General features: G+C 43.1%; 1 protein-coding gene across 1 annotated transcript in view; it reads left to right on the top strand.

The window, feature by feature from the left end:
- SPON1 (spondin 1) overlaps positions 1–22,871 on the top strand; it is a 275,827-nt gene that overhangs the window by 151,792 nt on the left and 101,164 nt on the right. The window contains exon 6 of the mRNA XM_029208778.1: positions 7,434–7,582. Within this exon, the coding sequence (XP_029064611.1) occupies positions 7,434–7,582 (149 nt within the window). The remainder of the gene's footprint in view (positions 1–7,433; positions 7,583–22,871) is intronic.

Genomic DNA, 22,871 nt, shown 5'->3' on the forward strand with positions numbered 1-22,871 from the left:
CACACACACACACACACACACACACACACACACACACACACACACACGCCTTGACCTACTTTTGGTTTTCCATGTACCTCTGGCTTTTCTTATGCTCTGCTTTTGCACATACAGATCCCTCTGCAAAAAATACCCTTCCTAACTGCCTAAATACCCCCTAATTGCCTTTCTAATTCCTACTTATCCTTCAGAATGCAGCTCAACTGCCATCTCCTCCAGGAAGCCTTCTCTGGTATAGTCTGGGTAAAATGTCCCCTTATTTATGCTTTTTTATCACTCTGGTTTTGCCTTTATCAAAGCTGTGTTGGTCACATTTTATTGTAATTGCCTGTTATGACCTATCCTTCACGCCCTCCACCCTACCCTCCACACTGAACATTTCAAGGACAGGGACAAAATCTGAACATTTCAAGGACAGGGACAAAATCTAATTCTTTTCAGAGTCACACATTTTAAGAAACTCTTTTTTATAAAGGGCCAGATAATAACTATTTTAGGGTTTGCAGGCCAAACGGCCTCTGCCGTAACTACCTGACTCTACCGCTGTAGCATGAAAGCAGCCATAAACAATACATACATAATCTGTAAACTATAAAACTTTATTGGAACACAAACAGGGAGTGGGCATAGCTTACTGATCCCTGGCTTAGTACATAGTATTTGCCTAGTAATTGTTCATTTGATTAATTAGTTAATAAAATAGAATAGAATATTATTATGGGAGACCTCAGGGAGATGCAAAAGACTGTATTCAATTGCCTGAGTATTTTCCTGGAATGGAAAAGTGACACTTATCTTGAGACCTTAAGGAAGGAAAAAAAAGCTAGCTGAGTAAAGAAGGCAGAATGATAGAAAGTTGAAGAATTTCTGGCCTAAATGACAGATCTCCCCATGCAAGGTTTTTTCCAGTAGACTATACTGGGACAGGATCCTAAAAACCAGAAGAGCTCGGTCAGAGTGAGTTCCTGAAGCAGCCAGGAGCAGGAAAAGCCAGAGGGCGAGTACAAGCTGTGTCCTGGGCAGCACCCAGGGGCAAACCCAGAGGAGCCAAGTTCTGTGCCCAAATCCAAAGTGTCAGAAATCAGGCAGATTCTGGAATTGAGCTTAGGGTGAGAATAACCAGGGCAAGAGGGAAAAGTGAGAGCCAAGACAACTTTTACAAACAGGGCTGGCAGGTCCACAGCGTTTTTCTGTTGATCACTGGCCACGTGGTGCCCAGGTACGTCTGTGGGTGTGTTGACCTTTGTTTTCTTAGAAAAGTTAAGTAACAAAGTCATCTACTAAGAGAGAAGGGGAGAGGAGGCTAGGACTTAGAGACTGGAGGAGCTCTGGTGTAGCTACTATAACCAATTCCATAAGGGCCCAACCACGTCCCCAGACAAAGATTTGCTGCGATATGATGGTTGAGGCTAAGGTTGGGTAGCAGGAGGTTGTAGCAAACTAGTCCCCAAGGCTGTAGAATATTCTCCAGTGAAGCGCTATGCATGGGTGTCAAGGAAATGAATGGGTGGCTTCTGCAGGATTGGGATGGGCAGGGAAATACAGCCACTGGCAAAGCAGTCCAGGAAATCTGGCTGTTACTGAATACCTGCCATATGCAGAACACCTCAGAGAATCCATCTGCTGTGCACCATGCTTCCTCCTACACCAGACAAAGGCAAGACATGGTTCCTCTTTCATCAGCACTAGCCTTCTAGGCATCATCATGAACCCCGGTAATCTATCACCAGTGATGACAAAGAAGAGATTTCAAAAATGAGGCGAGTACACATATATTCAGGATGTCCCCCTGGAGTGGCTTTTCAGACAGATGCACACCTTGTTGGCTAGCAGTGTCTCAAAGTCACATATCTAATCATTTCTTCCTCCCAGCTTCCCACCTGCCTCGTCTCATCTATGCCTCATCCAAGCTACTGGGAGTAACCATCTAGACCCAGCTATGTGTGAGCCACTTAAACACTGCTGGAGTCAGAGAGAGGCATGCTAACCCAAAGAGCTGTGGCCTTACCTGAGAGCCAAAGAGCTGGCAATAGTGTTTGTTTCTCTGTCTTTACCCTGAGGCTGAAGCCCAAGTGTTTTACCAAGGACCCCGGTGGTAGTCCCACTGAGTATTCCTTTAAGAAAGTCACGAGCATTTACTTTGTCCCCTTCTCCCCAGGCCTCCTGTTACCTGGGGCTTCTCTTCCTCTCATTCCTTATTTCCTGGAGGATGGTAGGGCCCGGGGCTAAACTCTGTGCCCCAACTAATTGGGGTCTGCTTGGCACCTCATTCTGCCAGCTCTAAACCACTGAGTCCTGTTTAGATGACTCCCTACCATTTTCTTCCAGACTCAGGTTCTTGCATCTGACATTCCTGTCATCTCTGCCCCCCAGTTCTAAAGTCAGACTGCACCCAGTCACCGAATCAGATTCCTTTTGGTCCTATGCCTTCCAGAAGCTTGTCTGGCTTTGCCCTGCCCCATTCAGATTTAATTTGACTGGCTGGTATTTACTGAGCCCATTTCGTGTGTTAACTAGTCATTACTTCATGGACATCAGCCTCAGAAAAACACCACGAGGCTGGTCATGTCAATATCCCTACTTTACAGATGAGGAAACTGAGTTGAGAGTGACTAACATATTCAATCCAGGAAGTTTCAGATTGGAGACTAGAATATATGTTGGCCTGCTCCAAAACCCAGAGTTTTAACTACGTCACTAAACTGACTCCCACAGGCTGTCCGATCCTCCCTGATCTTACTGGCTCATACCTCTGGTTCCACGTTCCCATTTCCTCTCCACTGCCCCAAGTCGGGCCCTACACAACTCATCCAGGGGATGCTGATGAATCTCCGGTTTGGTCTCCTCAGCCTTGAGCCCTCTCCCCTCCTACAGCTGGCGTGTCCTGCCAGAGATGTGGTGCAGTGGGGTGGAGGAAAGCTGGGCTGTAACACCAGACAGACCTGACTTTGAATCCCAGCATCTTCAATCATTTGCTTTGGTGATCTCAGGTTAGTTTCCTCATGTGAAAGGTGGAAATTATGATAGCATCTATATCAAAAGAATTTTCTGATTAATTTTAAAGACATATGCTACATATAAGTATTTCTTAATGTCTGAATATTTCATAAAAGTTCTTTTAAATAAGCATTTGCTATGAAGGGAGTTCTTTGTTAAATTTCTGATCTGGACATTCTTTTATAAGTTAATTGTTTGAATCTCAGAAGGTATTTTTTCCCATTGATATAGTGTTACAGTAAAACAGAAGATTATAAGGCAAGCTCACATACTAAACAATTGGGTTTGAAAAAAAGGAATTTTCTTTTTTGAGTATTTAATGTAATAATATAGATCAAGTCTTTGACACAGTGCCTGGCACATAGTAACAATGCCATGCATGTTAACTATTGTCATGTCATTCTTCCCAGAAGGAAACTTCCATCATGTTTCTCTCTCTTCCGAGGCCATTTACCACAGTGGACACTCAGAACCCTCTGCAACCTGGCCCTGACTTTGTTTTTCATCTTATCTCTTTGTCTTCTAACTCTCCAGTCCGCCAAACGGTCTCCGTTCCCTGACCTCTCAGTGGGATGTGGGAAAAGAGCGTGTGTTCTGGGGTCACGCGGATCTGGGTTTGAACCCCAGTTTTGCCCCCTTGCTAGCTCTGTGAGCTTGGGTAGGTTCCTTAACATCTCTGGGCCTTGATTTCCTCATCTATAAGATGACAATGAGGTTGTAGTGAGAGTTACACCTAGGAAAGCATTATGCCTAACACCTAATAGGTGTTTAATCCTCTTAGCTATTTTTAATAGAATTCCCACTCCTACTGTCCTGCCAGTTTTCCCATGGGAGTCTCCTTCCCAAGGGAACATGTCCTTCTTCCTCTGCCTTCTTGTAGATTCCTCTTGTGGATTCCCATAGTGCTTTCTGTCTGTAAAACTACAGAGACTTTCTTTTGCACAGTTCTTTAAAGTTTTTGTAGTTCTCTCCCAAACCAGCCCAATTAATTTGCACAACTTTGGGAGATAGTCCAGACTAGTAATTATTATCTCTATTTTTAAAAGGTGAACTGGGGCTCTCAGAGCTGAAATGACTGATTCATGGTCACGAATGGAGGCCTGGAGCCCAGGTCTTCTGGCTCTCCGTCACCATGCCCCCTCCCCCCATACCATTCTGCACATGAGTGACTGCCACTCACCTGAATTCATTGTTATTTCTAACATTGCAGACTGTTGTTTCATGAGTGCCTACCTTGTCCCCCAGGGAGGATGTGGTCTGCTTCCACACCTTAGCCTAATGCCTTGCAGGTATCTATTATGTGGTTGATGTCATTCAGTGTATTGAAGTTTGAATAAATGTGGTATGTTTGAATCCTTGAATTTGGAATTAGCTGTTCCATCCCCTTTGCTCTGTGTTCTTGTTTCTAGAACTCTGAACATGCTCGATTATAGGTAATCTGCTTATCCATCTGTTTCTCCACCCCCGGACCATGAGTCTCTCCAGGACAAGTACCATATCCAATTCCTGTTGGTGCCCAGGGCCTGCCACTGTGCTTGGCACATAGTAAATGGAAGTTGAATGAATAAACCAGAAGGAGCCATCTGGGTCCATCCCCTCATCCCCCTGTGATTGTGCTTGTTCCTATTCTCTTATCTTAGTTCATATTATGTATCTCTTATCTCCTATATTGAATTAAAGGCAGGTTCATGTTTTACTCATTTTTGTAGCCTCCCAAACAACCGGGAAAGGAGGAAACTATAATTATTGAGGGTCTATTGTGTGTCAGTGATTGCACATATATTATGTCATTATTTTAAAAATTGAATTTAATTCTTATAACAGGTCAATAAGGTATGCATTATCACCCCTGAATTACAAAAGAGGGAGCTGGGACTCAGGGAAATAAAATAATTGGAATTTGACCAAGTTTACACAGCTAGTAAGTGGAAATGCCGGGATTTGAATCCCTGTCTGCTGGCTCTGAGACCCATGCCTTTCCTTTTTGTTGCTGTTTGGTGTTTATTTTTAACAGCATGCAGAATAGCTGAGTGCTTTAGCCCAGTAGGAGTTAGGAACTCTGCTGAACTGAGATTTGAATTTAATCACATTGAATGGAATCTGTGCCAGCCTGTTCCCAAACACTTTGAGCACATATACTGCCACCTTTGCATTTGACTGGATGAATGCTTCAGGAAACATGTACTAAGCATTCACAATGCAGCAAGCTCAGTGCTGGGCACTGGGGATACAGTCTGAAGACAGGCTTCCTCAGGGAGCTTACAGTCTAGTGGGAAAACAGACGTGCGGCAGGGATCGTAAATGTGATCTATGCTGATAGGACAAACTAGTAGTTACCAGTGGGGAAAGGGGAAGGGGAGGGGCAAGCTAGGGGTATGGGATTAAGATATACAGACTACTAAGTATAAACTAGATAAGCAACAAGGATATATTGTACTGCACAGAGAAATACAGCCATTATTTTGTAATAACTTTAACTTCATAAAAATATTGAATCACTATGTTGTATACCTGAAATTAATATAATATTGTAAATCAGCTATACTTCAATTTTTTAAAAAATGTGATCAGAAGACAAGGGCCTAAGTCATTCTATGGTGGTCTTGGGAGGCTTCTGGGTAGATTATGAAGGAGGAGTGAGTCAGCCATGACAAGAGGAGGAAAGCACAGAGGGAGCAGCATGTGCTGAGCCACTGAAGTATGAAATTGCAGGTAGGTTGGGTCTGGAACGAGGGGACGTTTTGGTGGAACAGAGCCGGGGGAATAAGAGATGCTGAAACTGGTCTCCCTGTGTTCACATTCATGAACCAAAGGTCATGACTGGTTCTTACCCTTGCCCCTGCCAAGCAGTGCTCTTGGCCTAGATGATAGCCAGGACATTCTCCCTTCTCAGGAAGTGAGTTAGAGAAATAGCTGGCAACATCTCCATCTGTCTTCTCTAGGGACATGACATGGAGCTTGCATTTCCCTGATACGTGGGAAATAATGATCCAGCAGTTGGGCGGACCCACGTGGTGATGTCATCTGCCTGGATCATGTCATCCCTCAGCAGGCTGGGCAGGTGGCTTTGTGCCCATGTTCTTGATGTGCCTCTGGGTCAGAGCACCCTGGGTAGCAGGTGGCAGATGTAAACAAGATCAGGGCCTGTTCAGAATCACTTTCTTAAGTGTTGGGGTAGCGTGGAGAGTTCTTCCCACTCTGGGCCACAGGGTGATAAACTGCAAATGTCAGCTGGGTCCACCCAGTCCAAGTTTTCCTCTTCGCTATGCCTGAAAATGTTCCTTAACTTAAGACTTTATAAAACCAACCATAGGATTGCGGACAACTGAGCCAACCCTATGATGGATTGTATGTAACTTAGTAATCAGTATATATGCATCTGTATTCATCACATGCAAAAACAAATCCAGGGAGGTGCTGGTGTTGACTCTCTCCTCTCCTTCCTCCCTCTTGAGATGGAAAAATCTTCAGGCTAAGTTCTGTCTTGGTCCTGTTCAGATCTTATTCTGTTCTCCCTTTGTGTCATCCATTAATTCCCTGCTACATCCCACTGCAGTCATCATCCCGCATGATCCTCACCAAACCGCAGTAGACTGGTCATGTCCTTGTATCCAAACCACCTTTCCCACGCTTTCACATGGCTAGCCTGCCTGCCCCTCACCCTGGAAGGTACGTAAAAGCCAGCTAAAAAGCAATTATACTCCAATAAAGATTTAAAAAAAAAAGCCAGCTAAAAACAGCAGTGCTTTTTCCCAGGAGCTGTCAAGCCTAATTCCCCACTCACTCCCTTTACCTTTTGCTCCGTGCTGACCTCCCCAGCTCCACACTCCAATTTTGCTCCCTCTAATGCATTCTTCATGCTGCTGCCTGGATGATTTATCTAAAATTCAAATGTGATTGTTTCGTTCCCCTGCCCAGAACCCTTCAGTGGTTTCAGACCCTTTCAAATGACATCCAAACTCATTTGAGCAGGTCCCTTCTACCTCCCTGGCGTCATTTCCTGCCTCTCCCGTTGACAGTGTGTGACACAGCAATGCTAAATTACTTATGGCTCCCCAAACACACAATGTTATTTAATGTTTCTGAGTCTGCCAGAAATAGCCTTTCCTCTCTGTTCTGTCTTACAAATCTGCTCAGCATTTAAAAATTCTCTCAACTTTCTTCTTCTCTAAGATCCTCCCAGACAGGAGTCATCATTCTGGGCCACCTCTGTGTCTTGTTTAGACATCTACCCATTGCCCTGTCATATATCCCCAAGACATACTTGCTTACAGGGACTGTCTTATTCATCCCAGAACAGCGCAGGACCAAACACAGGGCAGGTGCTTAGCCAACGCTGCTTGAATCATTGTTCAATTACACCTCCTCCCCATCCTTTAAGGGACTTGTGTTCTAGCCACATACACACTGACCTGCATCCTGATTGACTTTCCCAGGTCGGGCAAATCACTGGTCTGCAATCATTGGTGGATCCCACTCCAAGAATTACGTGCTATGGGAGTATGGAGGATATGCGAGCGAAGGCGTCAAACAAGTTGCAGAATTGGGCTCACCAGTGAAAATGGAGGAGGAAATTCGACAACAGGTAAGAAAAACAATCACAGAAGGACCAGAACCCAGAAATGCAGTCAAGCATCCTTTAGCTTTCTTTCCCAGGGGCTCGAACTTTACAGTACAATGTGGTGGAAAATTGGTACCATAGGAAGTGAAATCTATTTGCTGAGTTTGAGGGGGTTTATGTTCAGTAGAGGACAGAGGCACAAATGTCCATCTTGTCGTCTCAGATTTTCCCTAACTGCATTTGTGGTTTCTTCAGCTTGTGCTAAAAGCTGCTACTGTGGCTCCATTGTTGGGATACCATGTCTCTGTTCTCCCAAGGGTCAGTGCGGTGGATTACGGTTTTCTTACTCTGATCCATGAGAGGGCTGGGGGAGTGACATTCACGCTAAGCTAAAATCACCATTTCCAAAGAGAAACATTTATTTATCGACACATGCTTTTTGCATCTATGTCGTGAGGGGTTTGATAAATTAGTCAGTGGTGGATCATAATCATTATAGACTGAAGCATCTTTTATGTACCATGTACTGTGTCATGTGGGCCCAGGAGCCGGACTGTTATCTAGGACCCCATTCATACCAATGAGAGATAAGGGAGCAATCGTCCGTCATTCTTTTCTGTCTGTTGGGAAGTACCATCATCCCTCATCAAAAGCACTAGAAGGAGGCTGATGAGGGATCTTGAAAGAAGAGCTATGGTTTTTCGAAGGTCATTCACAGGCTGCACTGTGGGGAGGAGATGGCCCAGCTTTGGCCATCACTACCCACAAAAGCCCTTTGGGCCTGAGAGAGCTGGGTAGGCACCCACATCTCACTGCTCACAAGTGCGCAGGAGGAAGTAAGGAAAGAGCAAACCGTGCTTGGAGTGTGGTCATTTCCAGCACAGGTCACTGAGGGGCTGCTGACTGCTCAGGCTCCTGCCCACATCTCCTGAGACAGTGCAGGGGCCCTGAAGACACTGGGCCCGGTGTCTCACGATGTGTATTGCAGCAGGGCGAGCAGAGCTGAGGCCCCTAGCCCTTCCTCCTGACGTCTACCATCTGGTCTCCAAGCTCCCACAAACCCTAAAGTGAATGCAGCAAAGGTCACCTGATTCCTACTATAATCCCCTGAGGAATTCTTTTGGACCAGAGTCCAAAAACGCCCAGGAATTAGCTTATGTTTCTCATTAGTTTGATTTAAAACCTTTCTCCATTCTCAGAAAAAATGTTGAACCCAGTGTTTTGAGACAGCACGTCATTCATCACAAGTTTATCTTACCAACAACTTCGTGTTTCCCTGACTCTGGCTGCCGTGCCTCGTAACTGGCCTCACTCATTCGGGCTACAGCACAACCATGTTGATCTGCAAAGTCATGAAGGGCTTCGTATTGGTCCTGGTCTCTCCAGCCTGTCATGGAGGCAGTATCGCTTGTTTGGGTTCCTGGTTCTCAAACATGCAATTGTGATACGCTGGCTGTAACTGTTCTGTTGTATTGTATGTTGAAAACCATCTGTTACAAATAATAGTTGAAATACTAAAGTTTGCAAATTAATTAGATCAAGGCCAAGGGCGTCTTCATAATAATGCCTGTGTCACTCATTGGCTATCTTGAGAGGTTTCTGGAGAGAAGGGAAGCATGTATGAATTGTGAGAAACTGAGACCACATTGTACCGGCAAGCATTATCTGTCATGTGTCATAGCAGTAAAAAGGCTGAAAACTGATGGATGGAACCCCCCCACCTTATGCCCCCCTGAGGAAAATGTTCTTTGCTCAGTGTGTTCCTGATCAGCACACCTTGGATTAGCTTCTGTACACACTGATGATGTCTGGCTCTCCCAGCTGGTTAGTGTTCTTGACATTAAGTCATAACAATGTTTAATTACGGGTATTGCACATGGGAGTTAAAAATCCCACTGAGGGCTTCCCTGGTGGCGCAGTGGTTGAGAGTCCACCTGCTGATGCAGGGGACATGGGTTCGTGCCCCGGTCCGGGAGGATCCCACATGCCGCGGAGCAGCTGGGCCCGTGAGCCGTGGCCACTGGGCCTGTGCGTCTGGAGCCTGTGCTCCGCAACGGGAGAGGCCACAACAGTGAGAGGCCCGCGTACCGCAAAAAAAAAAATCCCACTGAGCATGTCCTAGGGTTTGTCACCACCTGTCAGGCCCTCTAGATGCTGAACATGTACTTTTAGCTCTCACCTCTACTTGGAGAAGACAATATTAAATTTCCCGTTTTTCCTGATAAGGAAACTGAGGCACAGTCAATAGTTAGAGAATTCCAGAACTTGAACCCAAGCCTGTCTGACTCCAAAACCTGTATGTAGTACCAGATACATAATTTGCAGAGCCTGGTGAAAATGTGGGGTCCCTTGTTCAAAACTTAAGAATTTCAAGATGGTGACACTGAATTTCACAGCACGGGGCCCAGAGAGTCTGAACAGGTCACACACTCATGAGGCCGGTCCTGCTCATCCTCCTTCCCCGCCCCACAGAGAAACTCCCCTCTCCAGCCTCTGAAATAAGCCTGTTTCCAGAGCTCTGCTAAGCCACGCATCCAGCTCCCCAGGTCCTCAGAAAGTCAGGAGGATAGAGTGGTTTCAGGGTCCCTTCTCTTCCAAATAATTCATGGTTCTAAATATTGTTCCCTGCAAGCACACAATTCATTATATTTTTCTGGAAGTCAGGTAAGAAGCAGCATAAAAAAGGAACAAGAATATGAATCCTCCTAGAATATAAAAGTGTCCTCTGAATAACCAGGAACCTGCTTGAACACATCTGCAAACTAACATGGTGTTCTCAGCCTTTAATACATTACATCCTACCAGCTGCTCTATCAAAGAACCCGAGTCCAACCAGGAGGAAAATAAAAGCCCTGTTTTCCCAAGAAAGACATTTATATGCTTCGCAGCCTTCTGTTGTTACAGACTTATCGCTGGCTGCAAGGTTCAAGGGCATTAAAAATCACAGCAGATATTGGTGGAGGTAAATCTTATGCTAATGGCTTTCAAACACAAATGAACAAAAATAATAATCGCATCAGTGGTGGAAAACTGTAATAATATTATTGAGTATAAATTTTAATGTTACTATAACTTCACAACACCAAGAAAATTAATGAAAAATGACAGCAGCATTATTGGCAATAATGACACTGGTGGCCAGAGAGGGTGGGGGAAGGGCACAAGGCACACTTCTTAGCAGGGGACAGAGGCAAATGGGTCCTGGTGGGGACTGTGGATTAGAAATACTGAACTAAGGCTGGCCTGGCAGGTCACAAATGAGTAACCCAAGGCAGGTAGACGCAGTAGGGAATGGCAGATCCTACGTAGACCCAGGACCCGAAAGTGAGCTGGTGTATACTCCTCTTATGAAAATGTTTCACTAAGACCATTTCTACTTTGTTAAGTAGACATCTATGGCATGTATACTAGGTGTCTGGTTCTCTGCTGGATGTGGCCCAAAGATGGTGCCCCCTTCACCATGTTATTCACGCTAGAAAGCTAGGCATCATCCTCGATTGTGCCTCCTGTCCCATCTTCTGCCTTCTCTTCTAAATTCCTCCAGGTCACTTCCTCATTACCGCACCTCTATTTAAACCATCCTCATCTCCTGCCTAAGTTATTGCACTAGCCATCTGATCTCCCTGCCTCCAGTCCTCTTCCTGTTTTCCACACTGCCGCACGGCCATTTTATAAAATACCAATTGGATTATGCCACTCTCCCAATTAATGGCTCCTGACTGACAGCAAGATAAAGTCCAAACTCCTTATCCTAGCTTGAAAACCCTCTATGATCTGGCCTTGTTTACCTTGTTTACCTCCCCCATCTTATTTCTTGCTGCAGCTCTAAGCTATACCCATGCAGAACCTCTTTCAGACTCTCCAGAGCCATGTCCCTCTTGCATCTGGGCCTTCTGTCAGCCTGGAACATCTTCCAGCGCCCCATCAACTGGTGAACTGGTGAACTCCATCTATCCTTCAGGACTCAGCTTAGATGTTGCTTCTTCCTGGAAGCTTTCCTGAATTCTGTACAAAATCCATGCCCTTGCCATGTGCTCCCACAACACCCTGTACCTCCCCCATCATTACCATCATCACGTAATGATGCAAGTCCTTGTTTGATGTCTCTCCCTCACCAAATTGCAAAGTTCAAATCCATGTTTTCCATCTCTGTATCCTCTGAGCTGGGTATAGTTTTAATTGCTTCATGATTGTTACTTGCATGAGTAATGTACTTGATAACTTTACTAAACATCTACTAAATAAATGCCAGGCGTTAGAGATCCAACAGTGAACAGATCATTCCCTGCCTTCATGGAGTCTGCATTCTAATGGGGGAGACAAGAAGAAAAAAGGGTTAAATAATTATAAATTATGGTAAGAGAAAGAAACCAACAAGAGGCGGCTAGAAAACAGCAGTAGGGTGGGACCTTGTTAGTAAGGTAGTCAGGGAAGGTCTTGATGAGACCATTAAGCTGAGACCCAAAAGAAAAGCACAAGGGAAAGATCATTCTAGATGGTGACAACAGCATGTGCAGAGACCCAGAAGTAGAAAAGAGCTTATCATGCTTGAAGAACTGACAGAAGACTGGTGTGGCAAGAGGGGAATCAGTGAGGGGGAGTGTGGCTCTGTGTGAATGAAGGACACACTGTCTCTGCGCTGGAGGAATTCACAGATTGGGCTGGAGAGGTGGATACATAAATAACTATTTCCGTATAATGTACTTAGTTTCTTTAAGGGAATCTCTGCAGCAGCTGAGGAAATGCAAACATTAGACTGTGGCAGCCCCTGAAAGTGCCATTCTCTGGGTCCCCCCAGCCTTTAACATCCCCCCTATTCCCTGAGGACACATGTTAGACACATATTAGTTTCCCTGTCCCTTCCTCTGGGCAGGCTGGGTGTGGTACCCTTTCCTGGGGTGACCACAGCTCCCTGTGCGGTCCCTCTCCTAGACTGAATGGTCCCTGCTTCCTTCTTTCTTTCTTTCTTTTCTTTCTTTCTTCCTTTTTCTTTTTCTTTTTTTTAAAAATTATTGGAGCATAGTTACTTTACAATGTTGTGTTAGTTTCTGCCGTACAGCAAAGTGAATCAGCTGTATGTATATAGGCATCCCCTCTTTTTTTATTACTTCCCATTTAGGTCACAGCAGAGCAGTGAGTAGAGTTCCCTGTGCTTTACAGGTTCTCATTAGTTATCTATTTTATACATAGTATCAATAGCGTATATATGTCAATCCCAATCTCCCAATTCATCCCACCCCGCCCCTTTTCCCCCTTGGTATCCACACGTTTGTTTTGTTCTCTACGTCTGTGTCTCTATTTCTGCTTTGCAAATAAGATCATCTATACCATTTTTTTTAGGTTCCACAAATATGTATTAATATCTGATATTTGTTTTTCTCTTTCTGACTTACTTCACTCTGTATGACAGTCTCTAGGTCCATCCACATCTCTACAAATGACCCAATTTCGTTCCTTTTATGGCTGAGTAATATTCCATTATATATGTGTACCACATCTTCTTTATCCATTCATCTGTCAGTGGACATTTAGGTTGCTTCCATGTCCTGGCTCTTGTAAATAGTGCTGCAGTGAACATTGGGGTGCATGTGTCTTTTTGAATTATGGTTTTCTCTGGGTATGTGCCCAGTAGTAGGATTGCTGGGTCATATGGTAGTTCTATTTTTAGTTTTTTAAGGAACCTCCATACTGTTCTCCATAGTGGTTGTATCAATTTACATTCCCACCAACAGTGCAAGAAGGTTCCCTTTTCTCCACACCCTGTCCAGCATTTATTGTTTGTAGATTTTTTGATGATGGCCGTTCTGACTGGTGTGAGGTGATACATCGTTGTAGTTTTGATTTGCATTTCTCTAATGATTAGTGATGTTGAGCATCTTTTCATGTGCCTCTTGACCATCTGTATGTCTTCTTTGGAGAAATGTCTATTTAGGTCTTCCTCCCATTTTTCGATTCAGTTGTTTGTTTTTTTGATATTGAGCTGCTTGTAAATTTTGGAGATTAATTCTTTGTCCACTGTTCCATTTGCAAATATTTTCTCCCATTCTGAGGGTTGTCTTTTTGTCTTGTTCGTGGTTTCCTTTGCTGTGCAAAAGCTTTTAAGTTTAATTGGGTCCCATTTGTTTATTTTTGTTTTTAGTTTCATTACTCTAGGAGGTAGGTCAAAAAAGATCTTGCTGCATTTCATGTCAAAGAGTGTTCTGCCTATGTTTTCCTCTAAGAGTTTTATAGTGTCTGACCTTACATTTAGGTCTTTAATCCATTTTTAGTTTATTTTTGTGTATGGTGTTAGGGAGTGTTCTAATTTCCTTCTTTTACATGTAGCTGTCCAGTTTTCCCAGCACCACTTATTGAAGAGGCTGTCTTTTCTCCATTGTATATCCTTGCCTCCTTTGTCATAGATTAGGTGACCATAGGTGTGTGGGTTTATCTCTGGGCTTTCTATCCTGTTCCATTGATGTATATTTCTGTTTTTGTGCCAGTGCCATATTGGCTTGGTTACTGTAGCTTTGTAGTATAATCTGAAGTCAGAAGCTCCGTTTTTCTCTCTCAAGGTTGCTTTGGCTATTTGCAGTCTTTTGTGTTTCCATACAAATTGTAAAATTTTTTGTTCTAGATCTGTGAAAAATACCATTGGTAATTTGATAGGGATTGCACTGAATCTGTAGATTGCTTTGGGGTAGTATAATCATTTTGACAATGTTGATTCTTCCAATCCAAGAACATGGTATATCTCTCCATCTGTTTGTGTTGTCTTTGATTTCTTTCATCAGTGTCTTACAGTTTTCTGCACACAGGTCTTTTGCCTCCTTAGGTAGGTTTATTCCTAGGTATTTTATTCTTTTTGTTGCAATGGTGAATGAAATTGTTTCCTTAATTTCTCTTTCTGATCTTTGGTTGTTAGTGTATAGGAATACAAGAGATTTCTGTATGTTAATTTTGTATCCTGTGACTTTACTAAATTCATTGATTAGCTCTAGTAGTTTTCGGTGGCATCTTTAGGATTTTCTATGTATAGTATCATGTCATCTGCAAACAGTGACAGTTTTACTTCTTCTTTTCCAATTTGGATTCCTTTTATTTATTTTTCTTCTCCAACTGCCATGGCTAGGACTTCCAAAACTATGTTGAATAATAGTGGCAAGAGTGGGCACCCATGTCTTGTTCCTGATCTTAGAGGAATTGCTTTCAGTTTTTCACCATTGAGAGTAATGTTTGCTGTGAGTTTGTCATATATGGCCTTTTTTATGTTGAGGTAGGTTCCCTCTATGCCCACTTTCTCCTGCTTCTTTCCTTTTCCATCTCCCAGGCATGTTCTATGTCCCTGGAAGGCGAGCACTTGTTGATTTTCCTCACCACTCTGTTCTTATTCTATTGCTTCATTATGGTTACTTTTAATGTTTTCAATTTTAAACACATCTACTTGTGTCATTCAGATTATTCTATTATCTCAGGGTCTTAGGGACTAATGTTCATTTGATGAACTTGCCCTCTCTCCCCATCACTAGTTTCCTCTTTTGATTTTGGATTGTTTGCTCATCTTCAGTGGGTCTTTTTCTTTGTTTCCTGTGGGAGTCCTCTGTGCCCAAGTTGTGTTGTCCCCTCAGGGGGAGGTTGTATTTTTGTCTTTCCACCCAAGTTTTGATGGCATTTCTCAGCTTAGAGCTCCCCACTGCCAGGCCAATGTAAATATGGACTCTGCACTTACACAGGGGAGAGTCTGGGGCTTCTATTTCTTGAAGGTGAATTTTCATTCAAGGGCCTGGACAAAGGACAAGTTTCCTTGCCACCTCCCCAAGTGACTGATGGAGGGTTTTCTTATCCCCATTCAGCCCTTCAAAATGTCCAGCTTGATGCAGGGGTGTCTTCCCACATCTCACCTAACACCAACTTGAGACCTCCCCTTCTCTCCCTGCATGGCTTTAAAACCTCCGTCTCTAGCTCCAGGGGCCATATGCCAGGCCTGGCCCCATGCATCAGCTCCTACTCACAGTTTTGGGTTAGACTTTCCTCCTCCTTTCTGGCATCCAGGGAATTTTTCTAAACTCCCTTAAGCATTTTTGAAACTTTGTCCTGCTCTCTTTTGTCTAGCATTTCTACATGTTTGTAGCAGGAGGGAGACCCTTTTGCATCAGCTCAGTCTTTCATGTTTCCTGATGTCCACTTAGCATCTCCAGCACTTCATACACTGTCTCACACACAGTAGCTGCTCAACCAATGTCTGAATTGGTGAATTGACACACAAGCTATAAATGTCTTGTTGCCAAATTAAGTCGTATGGACCCTGCTTGGGCCCTAGCTTGGCTGAGGCTCTCTGCCTTGGCGGGGAGGGCTCTTTTTCCATTCTGGTTGCTCTGGTTCAAATCAGTGAATAACAAAACCTATGCTGAGTTCGACACAGCACAAGCTTAATTCAGGGGCCAAAGAACGGAGAAGTGGGAACTAAGGTTCACAGATCAACTTCTCGCCCACCTGGCCAGAGGGATTTAATTTTAAAGGGTAAAGACAAAGGGAGGAGGAGTGAGGCTAATGTTGGGGAGGTATATGCATTAGTCTACCGGGGAAGGGGCAAGGCTTTTTCGAGGGAGAGGGGTGTCATCCCCTTTTTATCCTTTTTTGGTCCTTAATGTTCAGTTACAACCCCTGGTAGGTGTGTTATTTAATATGCCAATATAGTAAAATTAACTTGTAATGAGACTCAGGGTCTGTTGGAGGTCAGATTCATTGCTATCTTGGTCCCGGCTGTTTCCATGTGGGTTGTTTTGTTTGTTTGTAGCTTCCTTTCTTATCTCTGGGCCCTTTAACTTAAAGATTTATGTTCACTCCTGCTAAAGGTGGGGGATTGGCAGGATTTGAGCAAGGACATTCCTGCTAAAGGTGAGGGTTAGAGGGTTGTGAGCAAAGACCTGGAGCAGCTCCGGCAACAGTCTCTTGCATAAATCATAAACTGTGAATGGGTACTTATGAAAAAAATGTTAGAAAAAACACTCCAACTTTTATATTTTTAGAAATACAGGGAAAAGAACACTCCAACTTTTATACTTTTCTAGATTCAAGTCTTCCCTGACCATAAGAGGTCAGACAGTGGTGGACCCTAACATAGACATTGATTATTTCACCTTCAGGAGGCCTCACTTTGTCGGATTCCTTAAACCTGCTGCCAGGATTATCGCACCTATGGCACAAGAATCAATAAACAAGCAGATGTTCTTTAAAGCTGAAACAGTTTATAAGCCTCTGGAAACTGGTAGAAAGAGTTTGAGAATTTTCTTTTCTCATCTCCGTTAAATCATTAGAGATAACAGATGTCTACTAAACTTTTATTTTTCCTGATTTTTGATTTTCTAAACTTGTGATCCCTTTCCTCTAAATGAAATTAAAATCATTGGCTGATTTCTGATCTCCATGAATCGTGACATGCTGCCTCATCTGATTGAGAAAGTCTCTCTCTCTCTCTCTCTCTCTCTGACTCTCTCTGTCTCTCTCTCACACACACACACACACACACACACACACACACACACACACAAAATCAGCTTTTATTCATAATAATAAAGTTCCAATGATCTTCAGTGCTTGTGAGAAGTAGTACCATATAACAGCTAAAAGCATTGGCTCTGAATCAAGACTCCTGGGTGCAAATGCTAATTCCAGCTCTTACTTATTTTGTGACTTTGGACAAATTGCTCAACCCCTCTGTGCCTTGGTTTCCTCTTCTATGAGATGAGGATGGTAATATGCCAACCTCACAGAGTTACCGCGAGGACTAATGGAGCTGTTGCATGAAAAGTGCTTGGAGCAAAGCCTGCCCTGTAGAAAGCGCTCACTAAGTGTTACCTATCATTACCATGTTTTCCTTCTTGGTCTCCATTTCCTCATCAGTAAAGTGAGGGGTCTGTCCTAAGACCGAAGAGCCCCTGAAGGAGCTAGAAAAGTTAATGATTCTAAAGGTTCAAGTTCATCATGTCAGTCCCCAGCCTGAGAACGCCACAGGATGAGGACACCCCTCCTTTGCCATCGCCCAGGCTCTGCCTCAGCCTGCCCCTCCCACCCCTGCTTAGCAGTGTCATTTCCTGATGGCCCTAGCCCTCTGTCCCAAAGTTGACCCTAAACAATTTGAAGGCAGTAACCACATCCTCATGTAAAAATGGAGCCACAACGAAACTCCATGCCCATTCCAAATCTATTCCTGTGCACGTGTTCTTCCCCTTCCTTGGAACAGCTTTATCCGGATGCCCACAGGAGCTAGTTCAACGCCACCTCCAGAACAAGGCCTAGAGGCAGCCCAAAACAGGAGATCTTCCCACATACAGCGGGACACTTGCTGGGGGTAGAAATGCAGACAAGGCTTGCAACCCAAGAAAGGAGGTAGTCTAGTGAAGCCTCTTTTTAAAAAAATTTTTAATGCAATTTTAAAGGTTGCCTTCCATTTACAGCTATTACAAAATATTGGCTCTGTTCCCCATGTTGCACAGTACATCCTTGAGCCTATCTTTCACCCAGTAGTTTGTACCTCCCACTCCGCCACCCCTATATTGCCTCTCCCCCTCCCCCTCTCCCCACTGGTAACCACTAGTTTGTTCTCTGTATCTGTGAGTCTGGGGAAGCCTCTTAATTGTAAGTAACAGAAACCTGCTCAAACTAACTTAAGAACAAAGGAAGCTTTATTGTAGGGAGAGAACAGAACTCAGAAGAACACAAGTTAATACCGAGCGCAAAAGAGCCTCACGAGGACTGTAACCAGAAGGCATCGGGCTGAGACAGCCACTTACACTCTCCCCTCCCCACCCGACCCCACCACCCCAGAGTCACATGGTCTTTTCTATGCTCTTCTGTGTGACTCTCTTCCAGCATCCTTTCTCAATAGATCTGTTGTCTCTTCTTACTTACGTTGCACATGGCCCCAAATGGTGGCTCTGTGACTTTCTTCCTTGGCTTCCCATAGCCAGCTGAGCAGTGTTGGTGGCTCTTAGTTGAAATACTGGGAAGACAGACTGATCATTGGACAGTCTGTGCATAGGTGCCCCCTGCATCAGGTATCTACTTCTAATCCAATCAGCAGTTATCCCCATGTAAAGAACCATAGAGCCTATGACTCCATACAGGGGCTGTGGGTAGGGCAAGTTATACTAAAGAAGGAAATGAAGGTAGAAGGTAAATTGATTGACATTTCAGGGCAGCAGTGGATTGGCAAGAAGTAGACCAAGTGATAGAAACCCAGGCAGAGAGCCAGAATTCAGGGCAGGATATTGGGGATGGGGCACTAAAGAGAACAAAGGCTCAGCACAAAAAAGAGAGGAGAGCAATGGAACCCCAGGATTCAGAGCTAAGCCAGTTGGGTGAGAAATGCTGGGTCTAGAGATTGGTTCAGCTACTGAGGTGGGACCAGGGATATCACTAGGCCTAGCAGAAGGACTTGGAAAGGCAGAGATCAGAGAAAGTATATAGGAGCCAAGGGCACAATCAAGACCACTTATTTGCTCTTGCATTGCATTGCACTTATCTACTGCCTTGCATTGTTACTTAAGAACCATGAAAACAGTACAGGGCAAGTAGGTAAGCTTCCTAAGTCTTTGACCTTGAGTAGGTCACCTAACCTCACTGAGCCTTAGATTTTTCATTTGCAAAATGGTGATAACGAGAATATGAACTTCGTATGTTGGTTATGAAATAATACACACGCAGTGTGTGGCTTGAAGCATGACCCATTATTACTCTTAGTATTAGGACAAAAAATTAAATTTGAAGGATTTGTAATCCCCTTGTCCTCCCATATTCTAAGAAGATGCTTTGGTTTCATTGGGTGGGAGTGCAATTGAAAGAAGAAAAACACTGCTAGAGAAAGTAGACCAGGAAAAAGAAGTGAGGGGAGGAGTAAGGCCAGGAAGCTGGGACAGTATTAGAATTTTAAGGCATGAGAAGAGACATATATGAGCAGCTGCCCTTTGGACTGGAGAAAAAGAAAGGTCCAAAGAAGATTTTTAGTAAATTTGATTTCTAAAAGAAGAGACATCCAAAGAGGATTTTTTAGCAGCGCAGTTTGCAGAACACGGTGTGATGTAGTTAACCCTCGGCTACCTCCTCAAGAAAGATTCAGTAACACCTGCAGTGCTTTTCAAGGCTTCTTGGAGTCAGACTGGGTAGAAATTTTAGATTTTGTCACCCTGCTACACACAGTCCCCAGGGGTGCCCAGTTTTATTGGTGTTACATTAACATTGTTATCCATACCTCTTTTGTCCTTCACCACCTCATTCAAGGCTTAACTCCATGGAGTAAGTGTTGAAAGAAATAAAGTGATACTAGGAGTGGGGGTGGAAAAGAAGTTAAAGATTCTCAGTCACAAACATTTGATACAGAAATTAGAACATCAGTTGAGAGGTGTGATTTCAGTCATATGAAACCTTTTGTTTGCTTTCAGCTGCGTCTTCAAACAAATCTATATCACAGTAGGACAAACAGCCAAAGCGAATCAGTGATGCCTGTTCTTTAATAAAACTGGCACAGGCTGCTTTTGCTGGAAGGAAGCAGAGCCCTGCTCTTAGCTGCAATTCCTGACCTCCACAGTTTTACATCAGAGCATCATCAGTCCCAGGAAAGTTTTCTGAATCTCTCTATGGACGAAATGGGGGACAGTTTTATTCAGAACTTATAGGTTATTTAACTCCCTAAAAATCTATTTTTACAGCAACTGAGCCAAAATATTGCAAACAGAAGGCAAATTTAAATGGGGAAATAATAAATTGTCAAGACTTAGAGGCAATTTGGCAATATCTATCAAAATTGTACATTTTCTTTTTTTATTGTGGCAAAAATAAAAACCCACATAACATAATACTTACCATCTTAACCATTTTTAAGTGTACAGTTCTGTAGTGCTGACTATATTTACACTATTGTGTGTACATTTTCTTTATACCTTGACATAGTAATCCTGTATCTAGGAATTTGTTTTTCAGAAATATTCTCACACAAAGGTATATGAGGAAGAATACTCATTACATTGTTTTATAAACATTGTTTTATAAAATTGTTTTTATAAACATTGTTTATAAAAATAAGAGATGGAAAGAAGTGATTTTTTATCAATAGGGGACATATTTAAAAACTCTGGCTGCTTTTATGTAATTAAATACCACGCAGCAATGAAAAAGAATAAGGCATGGGCTTCCCTGGTGGCGCAGTGGTTGAGAGTCCGCCTGCCGATGCAGGGGACGCAGGTTCATGCCCCGGTCCGGGAGGATCCCGCATGCCACGGAGCGGCTGGGCCCGTGGGCCATGGCCACTGAGCCTGCGCGTCCAGAGCCTGTGCTCCGCAACGGGAGAGGCCACAACAGCGAGAGGCCCGCGTACCGCAAAAAAAAAAAAAAAAGAATAAGGCAGATCTGTATGTACTGATATAGAATGCTCCCTGGTATATATTACTAGGTGGGGAAAAACAGAAGAGTATCTCTAGCTAGCTGCCATCTGGGGGAAAGACAGGTGGGTCAGAGTCAAATGCTTGTATGCATGTATAGAATTTTATATGCATAGAACATCTCTATGTACACATACCAGAAACTCAATGTCTCTAGAGCAAACTGGGAGAGTAGGGGTCAGAACTGAAAGATGTATTCACATTTCCCTGTATGCCCTTTTGTACTGTTTGTATGTATACATGTTACCTTTTTAAAAGAATGTTATTTAAATAAACAAAGAAAAGTTTGATTAGAAAGTGAATATTGCAAAAAGATCAGGACTCCAAACTTAATCTGTAAGTTTAAGATTTCCCCCAGCACATAATTTAAAAAATTCTACAGGCTGATTCTATGGAAATGAAAAACTAAATAGTCGAGAATAGCCAGAAAATATCTGAAAGACAGTAATGATGGCGGGGGAGGGAGGTGTTGGGGGGAAGGGGGGCAGTAAAGAGAAAAGACTAGCCAAACCAGATATTAAAAACTACATTAAATAAGACTATGTGACACTAGCATATGAATAAACAGATCAGTAATGTATAATCGGAAGTCCAGAAAAAGACCCAAATTTATTTCAAATTAAGTGTAAGGAAAAAATATAATTTCCTGTCACTTGAAGAAAGATGGTAATGGCACAACTGGAAGTCGTGGAAAAACACAATTTGCCCCGTAGTTCAATCCTTAAACCAAAATAAACTCCAAGTATGTCAAAGATTTAAATATTTAAAAATGAAGGCATAAACGCATTAGAAGAAAACATGATAGAATCATTTTATACTCTAGAGCAAAATCCCTTCCAAGCATGTCACAAACCCCAGAGGTCACAAAAGAAATAACTGATAAACTAAAAGCATCTTTTTAATTGTGGAAAATATTTAAACATTTTAAAGGTGAAAGACAAAGTGGGAGGAAATGTTTGTAGCCCATACAATAAGCAAAGGGCTAATTTCTTTAATATATAAAGAGCTCTTATGGGTCAGTTTTTTAAAGAACAATAAACCAATTTTAAAAATGATCAAAACACATAGACAGGTTTTCAGATATTTTAAAAGATGCTTAACCTCATCTACAATTATGGAAATGGAAATTCATTCCACAGAGCTATAATTTTTGATCTATTGGACTTTTGATAACTATATGTTGACGGAGGTGTAGAAAAACACACACTGTAATATGCTAATTGTGGCAGTGCTGACTGGTACAGCTTTGTGGAGGGCACATTTCTCTGACTCATAGTTCCTATCCAGAAACTCATATACACAGATATACTCACACATAAGCACGTGCTATTTATTGAACACTATGTGACAGAAAGAGTACAAAAACTTAAATATCTATTAGTAGGCGACCAGTTTTTAAAAAAATAAGAATTTGAGATTAAACATTGCCAAGACAAATCGTTTGGTTAACAAAGAAAGTGCAGCAGAGTATTTGTAGTGTACTCCACTTGTGTTATCATTAAAGATGCACACTTACATTTCTTGAAGGGCATATAAGAATATGAATAGTGGTTGCCTCTGGGGTAGGGACCTGAGAGACTGTGGGATGGGAAGGGCCGGGGAGTCTTTCATTGTGTTGCCTCTGGTGCCTTTTGAATGTTGTACAATGTCTTTGCAATATCTGTTCAAGAAAGTGATTATTTTACAGTTGAAATAAAAAAGAAATAAGCCAAACACTCAAGCTTAGGAATGTTTAAGAAAGCACATTGTATGTTCTTGATGAATTGTTCATTCTCAACCTGGTGAACAACAGACCTCATCTAGACTCTGTTCATGGAGTCAGGCCCATGTGGTACCAGTTTGCCCTGAAACACCCCTGAGGACATGGTCCCCAGGAATGGGCTGGGCAAAAGTAGAGA

Source organism: Monodon monoceros, unplaced genomic scaffold, assembly GCF_005190385.1.
Source record: "Monodon monoceros isolate NGI ecotype Baffin Bay Population unplaced genomic scaffold, NGI_Narwhal_1 Super_Scaffold_7, whole genome shotgun sequence".
Lineage (NCBI taxonomy): Eukaryota > Metazoa > Chordata > Mammalia > Artiodactyla > Monodontidae > Monodon > Monodon monoceros.